Source organism: Rhipicephalus microplus, chromosome X (assembly GCF_043290135.1).
Source record: "Rhipicephalus microplus isolate Deutch F79 chromosome X, USDA_Rmic, whole genome shotgun sequence".
Taxonomy (NCBI): Eukaryota; Metazoa; Arthropoda; class Arachnida; order Ixodida; family Ixodidae; genus Rhipicephalus; species Rhipicephalus microplus.
This window is the reverse complement of record NC_134710.1, coordinates 330,370,695-330,390,178: the sequence shown is the minus strand read 5'-3', so window position 1 is coordinate 330,390,178 and position 19,484 is coordinate 330,370,695. Positions and strand designations below refer to the sequence as shown.

At 44.9% G+C, this 19,484-nt stretch overlaps 1 protein-coding gene across 8 annotated transcripts in view; it reads right to left on the bottom strand.

Annotated features, from left to right (window-relative positions):
• Nucleotides 1-19,484, bottom strand: part of LOC142776279 (uncharacterized) — a 28,458-nt gene that overhangs the window by 842 nt on the left and 8,132 nt on the right. For 2 of the 8 annotated variants that reach the window (XR_012887417.1, XM_075879651.1), the window contains exon 7: nt 5,178-5,265. Coding sequence is in view for 3 of the 8 variants with exons in the window: in XM_075879651.1 (XP_075735766.1) it covers nt 5,178-5,265 (88 nt within the window). In the remaining 5 variants the exon portion in view is untranslated. Of the gene's footprint in view, nt 1-5,177; nt 5,266-6,156; nt 6,319-9,441; nt 19,381-19,484 lie in introns of those variants that run through there. The other 6 variants (XM_075879652.1, XM_075879654.1, XM_075879653.1 and 3 more) reach the window with 4 other exon arrangements.

Genomic DNA, 19,484 nt, shown 5'->3' with positions numbered 1-19,484 from the left:
CCCTTAGAAATTTTCGAAAGGCGGTCACTGGCAATTGCTATGATGGTGATGAAATCTGGCTGATTGAGCTGGTGAAACCAAAACCGGTGCACCAAACAGCCCATCTGCCATTCACTTCGAAAACATCCGCAATAAGTTAATGGTTTTATATTTGGTAGAGCGTTTGTTGTTCAACTTATTTATTCGCTGTTTGTAATGTTATTTGTGCACATCTGAAAATTCCATCTGTAAAGTAAAGAGAACGCTGCAGGTAGCTTGCGGATGCCTCCTTTCTGTGATTTCTTCAAACACTCGGTATATGAAACCCGGGCCTAAAATGGGCTTGCATCAGGCCCGGTCCCGACACGAGACCAAAGCTCATCGGCCCGAGCCCGACGCGGGCACGATCCTACAAAGCCTTACCCAGCCCGGCCTATCTTATTGTGTTAGACAAATTGTCTTTTTCAAGAATAACACTCATGAGGTTGTAGTACCGACGACATGAGTAATGTTTATTAGGGAAGTCAATGAAAGTTCATTAGAGAAGTCAGATTGAGCGGCTGGCTTTGTAAGGCGCCACCGTCTCCCAAACAGCACCGACTGGACGGCTGAAGACTGCCTCTTGTAGCTGTGTACCGCTGGATTTTCTAAACGTGGAGTTCGTTAGAGGCGGCAGTGGAAGGCTTGAAGGTCAACTGAAATCTAACGCGAATTTGATGGAGCAGAAGAAGACCTGATCTGAAATCGAGGCTAGCTTAAGGGTGCGACAAGAGGATCACCAGCTCGAGGAGTAACATGACTGCGACCGCGTGAAAATGACAAGGTTCTTTATCGCTTCTCCCGTTAGAAGTGAGTACTGCATTCCACAAAAGTGACGCAGTGCTCAAATATGTACGAAAAAAAGCACTTTTATATTTTTCTCTGTGTAATAGCCCAAAATCTAAAAACGAAACTCACCGGTCTATATACGAATACATATGGTGTAGAGGGTAGACAAAGCACACAAAACTGCCGCAGAATATTACGCACGCACTGTCTGGCAGCATATTTGTTCTTCACACATCGCAAACTATACAAAACAGTGATGGTCGATTTACTAAATCCAACGCATTTTTCAGCACTCTAAGGGCAGTTCGATCGCCCCGCCGCGGTGGTCTAGTGGCTAAAGTACTGGACGGCTGACCCGCAGGTCGCGGGACCATATCCCGGCTGTGGCGGCTGCATTTTGATGGAGGCGGAAATGCAGTTGGCTGTGTGCTCAGACTTGGGTTCACTTTAAAGAACCTCAGGGGGTCGACATTTCCAGAGTCCTCCACTATGGCATCTCTCATAATAATATGCTGGTATTGATACGTTAAACTCCTCATATCAATCAATCAATCAGAGGCACTTTACAGTTTTCTTCACAGCTCTTTGCACCACCAAGAGGAAGCAGCAAAAACGTATCTGTTTTATGCCTCCCTGTCCAACTGATGCAACTCACTTGTCGTGGGTGATCCCCCTTCCCTGCACCGAGCAAAAAAAAAACAGAGGTGCCAACACCTGATAACCAGGATTATGTATGTATGTATGTATGTATGTATGTATGTATGTATGTATGTATGTATGTATGTATGTATGTATGTATGTATGTATGTATGTATGGATGGATGGATGGATGGATGGATGGATGGATGGATGGATGGATGGATGGATGGACGGATGGATGGATGGACGGACGGACGGACGGACGGACGGACGGACGGACGGACGGACGGATGGATGGATGGATGGATGGATGTACTCACGAAGTGCGTTAGAACTAGTTTTATCAAGTAGCATGATGCTTCGTACATCAGCCATGACATAACGAAAGTGGACCTTCCGAAACTAAAGCCTGGCATTGAGCCGAAACAAATAACGGGTGACATAGAATCTCGTTGCGCGGTAGTACACGGCCACATTCAGGAGACAAAAAGAAAATCACGCAACTTTTTTTTATTTCCCCTCAAGATACATAACTCACACGTCAACCAGACTGTGGAATAAAGAAATCCATAATTGGACGTTAATGAATCTTCCTGTTGTGAAGGGTGACACGCTCAGGTGCGGTCACTATGCTCATGATACCTTAGCTGCTCTCGTGAGCTCCGAAGCGTGGGCACAAGCCGTCCCTCTGACACCGTCGATATCTTGTTCTCCCCTTCGCCGAAAACCTCATCGTCCCTGGTCTCATTCGTTTCGCTGTTACAGCACACTCCAGAGAAAAAAAAATGAAGAACACTCTTACAACTTCAACAACACGGCTCACGTCAACAAGAAATAACCGTTGCAGCGACTGCAGGCTGGCAGGTTGCGTGCAGTGCGCTGCAATGCGCATTGTTCCGACTAACATTCTCGTGACGTCCATGCAAAATATATTCCGGAACAAAATTTCTTCGTTTCCTCCCGAAACGAACAAATTATACCTCATGAAAACGAGGTAGGATTTCGAATAGCCGAAATCTTCTCGATTATCAGATCCGCGATACCGGACAAAACACAAGAAGAATAAAGAATGAAAATTTTTTTATCAAATACAGCGCCCAGTGTACAGGCCGAAGCTCTCTACCTAGAGCAAATCGCCTAACGGAAACCAAACGAACCAGCTCTGAAGTGACATGAGCTTCAGAGAAGAGCTTGTGGCCGCTGGCAGCAGGTGAGATATCTTCAGTAGCTAAACGCCAAGCAGTTAGCATCGCGCCTAATGAATCAGCTGGCGTGGCGAAGTGACCACGCGAGGACAAGTGGACTGCGGTCTATTCATAGGGTTACCGGTGTCCTTTGAGGCCACCAGCAGGTTCGAATTCACCGAGGACTCTGGCTTGCGAAAGCGAATAGCTTGTCTTGTCGCCTAAAAGTTCTTGGATCGCACCCGCAAGGGAGACTGGCCACGCTGTACCTTGTAATGAAAATTGAAACTCAATTCTTATTAAAACATACAGAAATCAAATAAGAATGAGATGAAGGAAAACGTACATGAAAAAGTGGAAAAAGTTTTAAGGGCAAAACGATTCGACAAGCAAAACATTAAAGATAGCAGAAAAGTGGGAAATGCACAAAGATTTGTATTCATCTGGCGGCTTCACTAGCAACGTATCCTTCCGGTTGCCGGAATGAATTTACATAGCGTGGAAAAAAAGCGCAGCGGCCCACACCTAATTACTGGGTTCAAACGACCGAAGTCTGCATGTAATAAATGCCACTTCCAGCATACCCATCGGTCCCTCGAAAATGACTCAGCGGAGTGAGGCAAAACGGCAGCATGTGAGAAGTAAGTGACCTATTGTTTCGTGTTCATTGAAATTTGCACATAAGTTAGTTATTGAGAATCCCAATTTCTGAAGATAATAATTTAAGCGAGGAAACATTAAAGCTGAAGCTTGTGAGGGTTATCACACATCAACGGGAAAGGCATTTTGCGGTATTCAATGTGAACTGCAAGTGCCATAACTTCTCAGATCGTAGGAGCGTTGTTTCGAAGTTTTTTCAGACTAACGGGCGTTTGAATCGTTCTGCAGTAATAAAACAAAACTGAGGAGCGTCTAGTAACACCGGAACATATAAATATTCCGAAGTGAAAGAGTCGGAGGTTTCATTCAGAAGAATTTCAGCATGCCCACTGACCCAAAGACGCCGAACTTCTGATAATCTACGCGGTACGAGAGACCAAGATGTCCTGCAAAGAGGAGATTGTTTGGCAGACGACAAACGCGTACAGATATACAAGGCATATTATATTATAGGTTTTGAATCCTGAGTACTTAGTTTTCTAAGAGCCAATTTGATAGCCAGGCATTCCGCGAGAAACATTGGCGTGAAGTCAGGCTGTCGCAGCGCAAAAGACCAATTAAGCTGACGAGAAAAAATGCATTCTCCAGCCTTTTTCAAAATTTTGCATTGCATCCGCAGAAATCACCACGTGAGTAGGAAAATGCGATGGTCTTGAAGGAGGCCCTCCAGGATATGTTTTGGAAGTTACTTGGCATTTTATGATAAAAGTCCATCAGAAATTAGGCCACGTTGAAAGGAACACAGGGTTTGGGGAAATAAATTCTGAAGAGAAGCGTGAATGTCCAATAACAAGGACTTGCCGAAAATGACGTAGAGCCTTTAATGACGACGCCACAGATGCTTCAAGAAAGAATCTGGAGATTTGATGAAAGCTGTCTGCGAATGAGAAAGGAGCGCATTAAAGAGGTTTAAAAATGTTTGCACGGCAAGCTGTTGCAATCTTGCATCAAGTGGAGTGATTCGAGCTTCCATATAAAGCACGTTTTTCGCAACACACCTTGGTCGCCTGAGACACAGCTGCAGAGCTTGCCTTTCTAGCAATATATGAGGTCTTAATTGGTACTCAGCACTTCCGGAAAAAAAGAATACCACCAAACTCCCAAATGAGGCGTACGTGAAATTTCTATATCATAAGTAACGTACCCCCCCCCCCCCCCGCATATCTGAATTCTTATTGCAAAACCTAGATATTTCAGTGCCGTTACTTGTAAAACCGCGTTATTTCAATAATGCAGCGAAAGAAATACGAGAACGGGTACAGGGACAACAAATATAAGGCACCTTCGCTAACATTAAACAAAAAAGACAGCCTGCCAAGCCATACATCAAGCTCACTCAAGTAAGACAGTAAGTTTGACACAAAGTAATAATATTTCGAGATGACGAGAAAAGGGCAATATTATGGGCGTAGACTTTAAGATGAACATCTTCACCAGTTGGGATTGATGATAATGAATGTAAAATAAAAGAGGCGACTGAACTGATCCTTGCCTAGTGTTTGCTTATATGAGTCAGGAGTAATTCCGTCACGGCAAAAAAAATGCAAAAATCACGGCAAAAAAAAAATTGCCTCTCGAAGAGAAACTCCTGAACCCAAGATATGATGTAATGTCACATATCTCAGCTTAAAATGATAGGAATCAATAGACTGTGTTCAACGTAATCGCAGGCTTTTGCAATATATAATGTGACTAACGCACAAAGCTCACCAGACGATTTTGTAAGTCGAATTCTGCTTTCCAAATCAACATAAGCGGACCATAAGAAAAGCTGTCTAAATCTTGTTTGCCTTGACGAAAGGATACACAGAATAAATTCACTGAGCTTGATATAAGAATTTTCCCATATATTTTAACTGCATTTGAAGTAAGCAAGGTCGCCCGTACCTTATCCAGGATACACGCTGGCACCCGCTTTTGCTTCCTCCTCTTCCTGCTTTTTCGCTGACGGCTCAAACCCAATGCAGAGGATAGGCTGCGTAGAAGGAGAATTTTTACAGCATTTTTTTTTAGTATACTGCTGATATAAGCTGGAACCAACTATTATAGCGAAAGAGGTACGAATACACTAAATACGACTACAAGAAATAGGAGTAGTACGAATACAGTAAATATCTAAAAGATAAGAAATTAGCTGTGTTGATTATAATAGTTCCTATTCTTTTTAATAGCAAGAATCTCCAATCAGATCATATGGCAAAATGCATACCTCCCACCTTGTCTCCGCGAGAAAGAGACAGAAAGGACAAAGGATAATGAAGGCGGGTAGGTCAACCGAGCATGCGTCGCGTTTTCTATCCTGTACAGGGAATTTGGGGACGGCAGATAAAAGCTGCCCAGATGCTGTCCGGCTGGCCGAAGACGCCGCCAGAATTCAAGGCCTGGCCGCCGCCTAAGGAAAGGGGTTACAGAGGGGCCTGTCTCCCGGCCCCCCGCAGCCTTTGACCCCAGCAGAGACATTTCAATAAAGTTTCTTTTCTCTCTCTTCGCTGATAAGATTACAACGCGAAGATTAGTGTGCGTTTTCTGCTTAATTGGCACTTATCTCCTCAGGAATACGTTTTTTTTTTTGTCGTTATGTCTCCGAAATAAATGCTTTTTTTTATCTCTCGACATTAACACCATTATTTTGGACTCCCCCGTGAGCGTTAAATGGCACCTACCAACTTCTCACTATCTGCGTCATAGGTATACAATTAACTTGTACCACTGAAAAATGACTTCACGCAGTCTAAACTTGAACGCAAATGGTGCAAAAGCCTTCGTCGAGCCTTAATACTTTTTTGCTTTCTTTTCAAAAGTTCAGTGCTGTGACTTTTGTATTGTCTCGCATGATGTCAAAATGAGCTGCATTGAATTTAATTACTCGTTTTATGGTTATCTTGCTTGCTCCCTCGATGATCGTCGGCCCGACTTGCTCTGTTCTTTATTTAACGCAGCAGATTTGCGAAACGCATACGTCGGTCGTACTTTGTTGCATCGATTGCGCACACCGGAGTGGATGCTCAGAGGTGTGCCATAGCAGGAGCTGCAAGGGATCATCTGTAGTAAATTTCACCCTGAGAATGAATGCAATCTCCAACCACACCCTGCAACATAAGCATTCACCAAACTGATGCGTGGTAGCTAACCAACACAAAGTGCATGCAGCAAACTGGAGGCGTGAACCCTGAAGTTGGCCTGTGCTGCGTTTAAATTGCATCATTTCAGTTAGACAAGCTTCATGCGTCCAGACACGAGTGTCGAACATCGCACGGCGCCTAGCCCGATTTCTCGTACATGATCCATCCGCACGATATCGTCGGAGTTGGAGCTGTGAAAAAAAACATCTCAGGAGTCGTTCCGTTCTTTGAAGGTGCACGACCAGCTAGGCTGTTTTAGCACACCATATGCACGTGACAAAAAATTTACAATATTAACCGATCGCACACTTTAAAACTAATTCCGGAAAGCCTGTCCAGAAAGTCACTTCGAATTTCGTTCATGTCCCTTAATAATTTTTTCTGTTTGAGCAAGAGTGTCTTTTTGCCGTGGCCCGCGTTGTCTGGTGTGGCCTGCCGGATGCGCTTGGTTGTTTCGTGATCGGAGCTTCCCACCCGTGTGCACCCTTCTTATTTTTTAGTGGACCAGTGGTCAAAGGCTGGCACCACCCTAAAACAGGGAGTCAAGTATGCTTCCGAACAACACGAGAGGCGCGAAACGATGGTTGAAAAAAAACGATGATGTTAATGAATGGCGAAGATGAAGGCACTGCACAGTTCTTATAACCAAAGCAACAAGAGCCATCTCCCTCGTCCTGCGGGATAGCCGTGATTGTACAGCGGTTAGTACCTTGCGTTGTGGCCGCAATAACCCAGGTTCGACTCCTGGCCACGGCAATTTTTCTCTTCTTTTTTTGACCTATGTGGCATGGTGATCATTTTAGAATTGTCGTGAGGAGTTCCGTAATCTCGATTTTGTGCGGTCGCTCGCAAACTTCAGGCGCCGTAAACATCGTTAATGTGTACGCAATGATTTATAGTCGGTTTGCTTGTTTTATTAATAAACAACTTTCGCGCAGAATCTGCCAGTGATACCTTCTTCATTGTGAGCAAGTTTTCAAAAGGTTCATCATTAGTTTACAAGCGTACCTACCGCAGGAAATTATTCGGGCAATGGCGAGGTATATTCACGGATGGTTTATTTGGCCCTAAATGACTTATCAATAACAACAGGGTCTTGAAGATTCAATAAGTATTTCAGGCCTGTGTAATACATTACCGTGTATCTCTCTCTCCCTCTTTTCTCGTTGTGTGTGTGTGTCTTTGTGTTTCACTCTACTTCTATCCCCATCATGATTATGGCTGCTGTTTCTACCGTGGAATTTAGTGGAGCATGGCATCTCAGATTTTTGTGTATAGGGACAGGGCGGGCACATGCTGCTCCGATTGAGTCTTTGTTGCATAGCGCTAGCTGCCTGTGCCACGCAATTTACTTTTGGCGTCAAACGATGAGACACTCCAATATTCCGTCTACCAATCTTAAAAATCTCTCCGATTCACGCATGCATTGGTTTAAGATTGCTCAAAATCGAAGGTATTCTTCCTTTATATCTACTCTGTCGTTACTCTGATCGTCCCAGGGCACCCTCCGAAAGTTTTCTCCAACTAGCGTGGTTCTGCACTACCTCAGCGATCGGAAATAATGCAAGTTTTATGGACCTCGCCCTGTCTTGCACTGCCTCTGTGATCACCACACATTTTATCAGGTGACGGCCTCATGTGATGAAATCATCCAGTTACGCCATGTTTTACGTCACATTCACGTCCTATAAGTTTGTTATCTCTGATATCATGTTGACGTGATATGGTGAAGTCATCACCTGCCGGTGATATTTTTTGTGCCACTCGTGTTGCCGTTGACGGTCGATTATGGCGTGCGATGATTCACCTGAAGTTTTCGCCTAAATATTTTCACCTAGTTTCCAAGTTCACATAAAGCCCTTTCACGATGTTCTTGAATACTACTTGATATTTTAGCCATGTATCCAAGTAGGACATTCTTGCTAGCTGGTTTCTTCATACTTTCAGCAAGGTTAAACATAGCAAAAAAAAAACGAAGGAAACGAGCGGAGGAGGGAACGAGTGTTTTGATATATCTTCATTTCCACGAAGTTTAGCTATCAATACAAAATACAGCCACCCATTTTGTCTTACTTATAACGCGTAACAGACCTGAGTCTATAACGTGTAACGAATAACAACGAAGAATCAACTACAAAATTGCATGCCAGCAATGAACAGCCCTGTGCAGTTCTATTCTACTAGACTGTTCCTGAAACCAGACGTAAGGTTGCCCGGAAAAGAGGTTTCCTAACCCGATGCCGATGCTTCTCCGCAGTCAGGTCGCTCGATTTTCAGCCGATAACGATTTGCAGCAAAACTGCGTTCAAAAACTCGGAGATGAAGTTGGCCCTATTTTCTGAAGTTCAATTTTAGGGCAGTAAAGTAATTCTATATGCTACCTTTAGGTAGCAGAGACGCGCCAAGATACGCCGTCTTGGGTTCAAATGTCATGCGGGAAAGCCATTCACCACCGGCGTAGGAGCAGCGCTCACGCGTCTGAGTACCAGTATTTTTTTTTTTTGCCGTTTCATTTTTTAGGAAGGTATGAGCAAAGCTGAGTAGCTACATTCACACCAACAAGCCTTGTTATTATGCTTACGCTCTTGTTATGTAATAATGAGACATAGTGAATCGGCTTGTCATTGAAACAGCGAGATATATTAAGTGCCCGCACATTCGCTTCGTTTTCAATTCCGCTGTTTTAACCCATTTACAAATATCAGATTATTTTTGCACTCCTGATCGCAATTGAGCCAGTCAGTGATATAATGTTTTGTTGCGTTGGGCTCATTTGTAAACTGTGCGAGAAAGCCAGCTGTATTTAATTTTTCAACTGAACCAAGCTGGATGGCGATCGAGAGTGGCCGTGCAACGCCCATGTGTCACACCTGTCCCGTTATTAGGGAGGCGATCGCCGGGCTAATTCCAAGAGCCGAAGTATCGGCCCCCCGAACCGCACCACGAAAGCGTGGACAATTTAGAAGTGGTCCTTATTGGTGCGCCAGCGGACGCCGGCTGTGGCCCAAAGAACAAGACAGAGCCGAGAGTTGATAAACAAACAAAATTATATTCTCATTAACGGCAGATCAAAACGCAATACACACGTATGCACACTCCACAATAGTTACATACAATACGTCACCAAACAAACAATGTACTACACAGTACAATCAACCACACTTGAAACAACGGACACAGACAACAATACGCACTACAATGCAGTCGCATGCATTGAACAACCAAGACACTTAAAGACCAAAGAGATATAAAACCTATTCAGTCCAAAGTCCTTGGAACAAAAGTCTGAATGATACTCTTCCGAGAATCACTCACTCAAAGTCCAGCGTTGTTGTCGTTCCGCAGCTCTCTGGAGTTTCTCTTCCAGGAAACCTCCCGTCTTCAATTGGCCACTCTTCAAACTTCAACTTCTTCGCCGGAAATCCGTCGGCTTCACACACGCAGCTGTTGCCCGCGTCTTCGCTCGATAGCGGTAAACTCACGCTCTTGCCTGTAGCTCGAGCCGTCCCTACGGACCAAAACTTCGCCGACTACACGGCGGACTCTCTACGCACTCTGGCGCTCACTTCCGTCTCCTCCTGTTCTGTCACTACGGGCAGAACCTTCGCCGACTCCACGGCGGAATTCCTACGCGCTCTGGCGTTAACTTCCGTCACCACCTGCTTTCTCCCGTCTCGGCCGCTCGATTAAATACCTTCCGCGCCACTTTCCAGAATTTTCTCGTCCTTTCGTCGGCGCGATACGCAGCGAAGGCTGGAGAGAGGCGAGACGGTTTGTCAGCCCTCCGCGTCGGGTGACTCAGCTCGGCGTAGCCACGCCTCCTTCGTTCTGGAAATTTCTAGCGCTTGCCCGGCCGCCGCTGTGGGGTGAGGAGGTTCGTCTGCGAAGCCGTGCTTCTGCGGGGAGAGCGCGCGCCCGGGAGCCTTGGATGTTTGCTTTCTTTTTTTTTTTTCTTTTTACCTCGCGGCGTTTCTACCGCCCGTTGTCGCAAGGATTTGGCGGCGCGCTCTCTTTTTAGCGCTCGTTCTGTGACACTGCCCCCCACTTTAAGAATATTATCTCATAATATTCAAACCACACAAACGAGCGCGGAAAGTCACCACACACTCTCACAGACTGTAACACCATCAGTCGCTCATAACACTTCACATTCACAATAGATCACGCAATACAATCTTACATTGTAGTTCAATTCCACAACACATGAAATATAGCCACAGGTACATGCCTACAACACTTCATCCCACATTCCAAACAATACAAACGTACAAAGTTCTGTCGATACAACAATTATACAACACTTTACATCACATCCTCGCACAGAACACTGACTCGCTCGACATACACTTGAGACACAGGATAACAAGAACAATAACACAACATATGGCACTCAACCCTGCCAAACACAATCTGATTCCACCTCAGCACCTATCTTGAGTACTTCGAACAGCGCTTGCGCCCTTTCTTGCGGTGCTCGCTCGACTTCTTGTTTTTCCACGTTCCCTTTCGGCGAGCCCTTTCCAACGACGATATCTGAGGCGTCGTCTCAGCCATCGTTGTCTCTTCCGACACCGTTAACGCGTCATTCCATTCGACGGGTCCTGTCTGTTTATTTACCCGCTTGATCATACTTCTACATTTTTCCCGACTGGCCAACTCCGTCTCCTTTACACTGTCGGTCGGTTGAGGGCGTGCCGACGTAAGTCCGGTTGCTCGGCCCGTGAACTGATTCGACACGATCGTCTTCTCCTTCGCTGTCTCTTGCGCCGCAGCTTCCCCTTGGGCTCTAGTGAGACCCGTCACGGGATGTTCCTCCACTGTATCTCGCGGCCGCTGTGTTGGCGAGGGCTCTATTTTCGGGTCTTCTCCCAAACATTCTGGATCACTTGGCCCTCGCGCCCCGTCGATGTTTCCGATGACAAGGTCATACAGGGGGGTCGTCATGCATAACGCAGTAACCTTCCCGCTGAAGTACGGGGTTTCAACCTCAATTTCTGCTTCGGGAAGCATCCGGACCGTACGGTCAATTAGGCAAACCGGTTTCGTTCTGCCTGTCAACTCTCTTTCCCGTACCAAATTTCTTCTCACGATAACCGTGGAGCTACCGGTGTCTCTTAGAACCGTAATCTTCTTGCCTGCAATCTTTCCAGGAAGCGTTGGCATTCCCTTCGTAACACCGGTTGGCTGTTTTGACATTACAGCCCCCACAATAGGAATTTTCTCCCCATTCTTCAACTCTACGAATCCATCGGTGACGGCATTATTATCAGATTTCGGTGCCGCTTGCACACAAGATACCTGGTGAGTTTGACTCACTCCGTTCCGACAAGCGTCTGCTTTGTGCCCCGTCTGACCGCACTTAAAACATTTTACTGCCGGAGGGCTCGTAAAGATCGTTCGACAGTTTTTCGCGCGATGACCCACTCGGTTGCACAGAAAACATCGCGGAATGCTCTCTGGTGCACGCTTCTTTTCTTCGGGAGCCAATTTCTTCGAATCATCGGGACAATCCTTCTTGACCTTGGCCAAATTAGTTCCTCCTTGCGCTTCTAAGAATTGATCAGCCAATTCAAGCATTCCTTCAAATGACTCCGCCTTCCTCTCTTTCAAATACAGCGACAGGCTTGGGTGGCAACTAGTAAGAAATTGTTCTTTAATTAGCAGCTCTCTAAGCTCATCGTACTCCTGTGCTGTCCCTGAAAGTTCAATCCATCTGTCGAAATAATGGCAAAGTCGGGCGGCATACTGCGTAGCCGTCTCACCATCAGCTGGCTTTCCTGTCCGAAATCTGTCCCGGAACCCTTCCACAGTGAATCTAAATCGCTTCAACAAAGCAGCTTTCACCTTTGCATAGTTGGCTGCATCGGTCGGCGTCAGCCTACCGTACACACTGAGCGCTTCACCACTCAAGCAAGTACTCAAAGCAGTTGCCCATTGATGTTCCGGCCAATTCTGGCTCTTCGCAATCGTCTCAAATCGGTGGAGGTACGCGTCTAGGTCGTCCTTCCTTTCATCAAACGCTACGAGCAGCTTGCTTGGGTTCAAGCGGAAGCCGTGATCCTCTCGTTCGCTGCTTTCCACTCTAGCTTGGACCGGAGTTTCACTTCGCTGTTGCAAACGGAGCCGCTCGAGTTCTATCTCGTGCTGTCGCTGCCGTTCCCTTTCCTCTCTTTCTTCTTTCGCCCTTTCAGCTGCCAACCTCTCTCTCTCCAGCTCCAACTTCAATTGCTGCTCTCGTTCTTCCTTCAGCTGTCGCTCTTTTGCCTCTCTTTCTTCTTTCAGCTGTCGCTCCTTTGCTTCTCTTTCTTCTCTCGCCCTTTCAGCGGCCAGCCTTTCTCTCTCCAACTCAGCTGCCTTTTCCTCCTTGGCCCTCTCTGCCGCCAACCTCTCTCTTTCCAGCTCGGCTGCTTTTTCTTCTTTGGCTCTCTCTTTTTCTTCTTTTTCCTTCTGGGTGACCCACTTCCGTAGTTCGGCGCCAGAAAGACCCATCTTTTCACCAAGAGCAACTAACTTTTCGAGATCCATTGTGTCTCGCAACTCGCAACTAAAACCTTGCCGCGTGCAAAAAGTATCTGCCTAAATCAGTCTATCGGAACACTCTCCTGCACTCGTTAACGAGAACACTGAACAACACAAAAAATCGTTCCGATAGCACTATCAACAACTCGAGGCTCTTTCTCACTACTTTGGACACACTGTGCACCAAAAGGTCCTGTTTCGCGGACGCCAGATTAATTGTCACACCTGTCCCGTTATTAGGGAGGCGATCGCCGGGCTAATTCCAAGAGCCGAAGTATCGGCCCCCCGAACCGCACCACGAAAGCGTGGACAATTTAGAAGTGGTCCTTATTGGTGCGCCAGCGGACGCCGGCTGTGGCCCAAAGAACAAGACAGAGCCGAGAGTTGATAAACAAACAAAATTATATTCTCATTAACGGCAGATCAAAACGCAATACACACGTATGCACACTCCACAATAGTTACATACAATACGTCACCAAACAAACAATGTACTACACAGTACAATCAACCACACTTGAAACAACGGACACAGACAACAATACGCACTACAATGCAGTCGCATGCATTGAACAACCAAGACACTTAAAGACCAAAGAGATATAAAACCTATTCAGTCCAAAGTCCTTGGAACAAAAGTCTGAATGATACTCTTCCGAGAATCACTCACTCAAAGTCCAGCGTTGTTGTCGTTCCGCAGCTCTCTGGAGTTTCTCTTCCAGGAAACCTCCCGTCTTCAATTGGCCACTCTTCAAACTTCAACTTCTTCGCCGGAAATCCGTCGGCTTCACACACGCAGCTGTTGCCCGCGTCTTCGCTCGATAGCGGTAAACTCACGCTCTTGCCTGTAGCTCGAGCCGTCCCTACGGACCAAAACTTCGCCGACTACACGGCGGACTCTCTACGCACTCTGGCGCTCACTTCCGTCTCCTCCTGTTCTGTCACTACGGGCAGAACCTTCGCCGACTCCACGGCGGAATTCCTACGCGCTCTGGCGTTAACTTCCGTCACCACCTGCTTTCTCCCGTCTCGGCCGCTCGATTAAATACCTTCCGCGCCACTTTCCAGAATTTTCTCGTCCTTTCGTCGGCGCGATACGCAGCGAAGGCTGGAGAGAGGCGAGACGGTTTGTCAGCCCTCCGCGTCGGGTGACTCAGCTCGGCGTAGCCACGCCTCCTTCGTTCTGGAAATTTCTAGCGCTTGCCCGGCCGCCGCTGTGGGGTGAGGAGGTTCGTCTGCGAAGCCGTGCTTCTGCGGGGAGAGCGCGCGCCCGGGAGCCTTGGATGTTTGCTTTCTTTTTTTTTTTTCTTTTTACCTCGCGGCGTTTCTACCGCCCGTTGTCGCAAGGATTTGGCGGCGCGCTCTCTTTTTAGCGCTCGTTCTGTGACACCATGTTACCCAGGGCTCTCGTATTACAATCGCGGCTCAACGACAGCTGATTTGAATCGTTCAACAGCCCTGTCACGTCCAACATTCCTTTCTTTTAAGGTTTAAAAGCTGCAATAATCGAACTCGCTTAGTAAAACACCTTGCCGATTCGAATTATTCTAGGTTGACTTCTCCATTTTTTAGCGTTTCAACAGTCAGACCAATTTGGACGTATGCAGCCGACATACGCTGACCATATCTGCACGTATAACCTATTCACTGCATCTCTGGGTACTGCAAATAGAGCAAGTTTTGTAGTGCCGTGCATAGATAAAAAGAAGCCAAGCGTTTACTCATTCCTCACTGAACACTATTATTTCTATAGCAACACCCGCTGCACAAAATACAATTAAAGTAATTATACAAGCACGAAACATAGCTGGTGCCTTGTACTCAAAATTTTCATGCACATGGTCTAGAAAATTGATATCTTCATAGGGCTTTTATTGCACTTGTCACATTTTAAACCAGTGGACCCAAGTAAACATACAAATATTGCACTGCACCTCTGAAGCACTATAAAAACATATCATGAGATTTGTATTGCACTTGTCACAACCTGAATGAATGAACACAAGGACACATTGAATCATTTATCACACTAGAACCTCTATAACACTGAAAAACATAGTCATAGGGAGGCTTTCATTGCACTCGTCACATTTTTCTACAACAATACAAAAACGTATAGAAGCTTTCAGTGCACTCTTCACATACTCAAGGAATGAACACGAGCAAACATACAAATATTTATTGCACTGCGTTTCTATAGCACCACGAAAACATATCATGAAGGTTTCATTGCACTAGTTCCATTTTGACACAACACAAGCATGTATACAACCAATTTTTTGGCACTAGCATCTTTATAACTTATTCAAAAGTATCATGAAACTTTTATTGCACTTGCCACAGCCTAAAACAAATAACACAAGCAAACAGATACATTAATAACACAACCATCTCTATAACACTAGAAAAACATAGCGAGGCGTCAATCGCACATGTGAAATCTTTCTGTAACACCACAAAAACATATCGAGGCTTTTAGTGCACTTTTCTCATCCTGATACAATGAACACAAGCAAATACATATTGCACTGCACTTCCATAACATTACAAAAATATATGCCAAGTGCTAGCTCATTTGACTGAACAAACTTTAGCATTTGACACGCTATTCAAAAACTTCTGTACACCACTTGTATTTGCTATCCGAATTGACTAGGAGCAAGGAAATAATATCTGGGGTTGTACGTCCCAAAACCACGATATCATTAGGAGAGATGTAGTATTGGACTCGAAAATTTTGACCGTCTGGTGTCTAACGTGCACTGACATCGCAAAGTACACCGGCATCTACAATGGGACAACAGAGCAAAATACAATGAGGTTTGGGCATATGTAACCTCCTGCATAATAAGTTTGTTTTCATTCAATTTCATTTTGCAGCTTACAATTGCATATGAAGAAAGTACCATATTCGACCAGTCGTGCGACATTCCTTGACCTTTGTCGAAGGTATATCTAATCTCTTCCTAGTGTCCAAATAACCAAAAACTAATTTCAAGTATACTTCTTGCCGCAGATTTCATTTGACTGATACATTAACAAATAATGAATGGCTTCAGAATCAAGAAGTTTAATTAAAAATGTTTACTATAACACACAAATTACCTTACTACACTAAATTTGTTGCAATACCGAGTGCCTTGAATAAGAAACACAGATTTGCCGCTCTAAAAGAGAACTATTCATCATGAGTGGTGCCTGAAATGGTGAAAAAAGTTCAAAACATGAACTCTAAATTAGTAATGGCGATCCATTAGGAAGCATACACACTTTTACCCTTGATGTTGCAGACTCTCGTGGCATTGTCATCAGCTGAAACTGAGAATAATTTAGCTGAATGTTGAGGAACCCCAGGTGGTCGAAACTTTTAGTCTCTCCCCCCCCCCCCACTGCGGCATCTGTCGTAATCATAATGTGGTTTTGCGAAGTCAGACCCCAACAACTATACTTGCTATACCTCTAAAATGTGTTGAATGGTAACATAAACGTGATGCCCTAATTGACACTTTGCCACAATATTCGCATTCCAACGCTTTTGGAGCCACACTTGGCAGATTGCTGAAGTTGTATCAAAAGCTCAGCATTTTTTTTTCTTTAATGCAAACCTCAGCCTGCAAGGAAAAAATGGGTTGCAGTCCTCTGTGCTTCATTGCGGCATGATGGAAATTTTTTGAAAGTTTCAAACTTTTCCTCAGCAGCCTTCCTCAAGCTCTCCAACGAGTAGCTTCAATCGAGTAGCAGAGATTCATTCACTCAAAAAAGTGACTCACACTCATGCAGCAATTTTACAAGCAAGTCAGACGGAACTTTCAGTGGATTTCGTCCTTCCTTTATGTAGCATTTCAAGGCCAAAAGCTCAGGAATGGCCTTGTTGCTGTCAACCATGCTCCCCTTGCATATACAGCAAAGTTGTACTTGTGAATAACAGCATATGCGATGTATCCAGAAAAATAAAGAAAGCCATCTTCTTCCTCCTCACACAGCTCTGAAACGCTCTCAAAGCTGGTATCCACCTGTTCGTTTAATTGCTTCTCGCATCCACCTTTATCTTTCAGAAAATCTAAAAGATCTTGCGCGTCATCGACTGCATAGGAGCCATGGCGGCTTGCTTGCAGAATTGTGCCAGCACGATTACCCTGAAAGTTGCCTTAAATTCTCTTGCACGTGGAATTGGCGTTTTCAAACGAATTGTGCTAAATAAATTTTCTAAGGCATCTTGGCTCAGCGTGCTCAACATCAAAAACCTAAATTGCCTTTCTGCAATATACAGCTGGCACAACTCCACAGCACAAAGTGTGTAGAGATGCGCACCTGTTTGAAAAGGCTTCCCGGAACTTTTAGCTGTTCTGTCGACAATCACTATGTCTGTCACCATACCTATGAAAGTAATGAGAAAGCACTTCGCTTCATCTCCTTTCTGAGGGCAGAGCTCACTCATAGCAGTCTTCATGGTTTGTGACGTCATGATAGCGAACCATCGGAAAACTTGTTCAAGGAAAAATGCTGTAGTGAGAGCTTCTTCTGGGAGATGATTTTTGTGAACAAGGTAACGAAGGCCAGCAGCTCTAGCATGGTGAAAAAGAGCATGTGCTGTACCAACGTTTATGTTATCAAAGTGCGAAGGCTCCAAGTCCCGCAGCTCCAAGTGTGGCAAGAGCTTCAGCTGTGCTTGGCATCAAGTTCACAGTCCTTCTTTATGTGCTTTAGGGAGACCTGAGAAATATAGGACATAAGTATGCACTTTGACCTAAATGGTTATCCAGTTGTCACAGCATAGCATGTGCGTTACTAGTTAAACGACCCCTGACCGCTAATTATTTGTTTTTACTTGCATGAGTTAATTAGTGACTTTCTGTCTAATAATCACCAAACTGAATCTTAAATGGCCTGTAATATTTATTGACAAAAATTCGTAAATGGGGTTTATGCAAGAGCCAGCATTTTGAAAAGTGGACTGGCTGACAACTTGTTTCGACAAGCAGACATGCCCACTTGTGGAAACATCAGCTGCAATACAGCCCCTGCTTACGAAATTTTCCTCAAAATCTTCTGTCCTCCCTTGGAAGCAATCCTCATTGGATTTTTTTATGTATTGTGTAATTAATGTTGGCGGTGCACAGAAAACCAGTTGTGCCGATTTCTATTATGGTGGATGCTTTTGACATAGCAGTTGGCACTGTTTTGCAAAAGCCAATTTACAATGCATGGCAGCCTATATCTTTATTTCCACGAATGCTTTAATTACAAGAAAAAACGCACTGAGCACACTCGCAAGCGTAGTTTTCAACAAATGGGAGGCAATTGGTTGGCAATATTTACAAGTCACGGCAACTTAACTGATGTTTATTGTCAAATGACGACAATACTGATGATTCCATTGGCAATTAGAACGAGTGATAGTGTTCTTTATTTGTGACTGACCAGAGGGCTCAGTTTCTGTGTGAACTGTCTTCACGGCTTCGCATTGAACATCCTCATGTCGGCTTCGCAATGAATACGCGCAAAGATCGCATAGATATGGTCGCTAGCATGGACGCGTTTGAGCAGCGGAGCCAGAGGCACACTTGTTAGAATTTAGGCTTAGGTTTCTGACAAGCATACTGAAGAATGTTGCACAGCTGGATTCAACAGTATTTAGTTCTTTTTTGCCAAATATTAAGCAAACTTGATTATGGTTGACAATGCCACAAGGACATGTGACACAAAAATGATGAAAGCACAAGTACGGGCACCGGACTCTCGACCAATTTTTATTAGTCGACTCACACATATATGACAACACGTGGTCACAAAAAATCATAAGGCGCTCGTCCTTGTCTTTTCTTCCTTTTGTGTCTCGTATTCTTGTGCCGTTCTTAACCATGAACCAATACCAACTGTCAGCACTACTAAACTACTAAAAAGATGGCGTTTACAGCAGAGTGACAAAAGCTGTTGCCGCTTGGCCGTAGTGGCTACATTAAGGTATGCGGAGTTACTTGCAAATGGAGAAACCCTTTTGAATGTGGTATCACCCATTCCCTAACAAATAAAAACTATTGACAGCATCTGTAATCCAGTGAACAGCTTGTGTTCACAAACCAAGCCTCAAGCCTATGCAGTGAAACTAGAAGGCACTAATCTTACATTGTTGCTTGGAGGGTTCTCTTTTTTAATAGTGGTGTCGTGTAGAATTATCTCCTGGCCTCGAATAAGGTGACTTCTGAGATTTTTCAAGAGATGAGGTGCATCGGCAAGGAAGTACAGCTGCCTTCCTTTCCGGCAAGGGTGAGGGTATGAGATTTTTGGTTACCCATACTTTGAAGCTTGTATACCACAGAGTCACCAGATGGCCATGTTGCCAGGTCCCATGTCAGTCACAACAGCGCCGACTGTTATGCCAACAGCTTCAGAATGCATAATTACATCGAAGAGGCAGTTCTTTACTTCCCCTGCATCGAAAGATGAAGCTACCGAAGAAGAAATTCAGAAAACCCACATCGGATAACTGTGTAAAAATGATTTTAGCAGAAGTGTGGCCCATATGCACAACTTTCTAGAAAAAAGGTGCTAG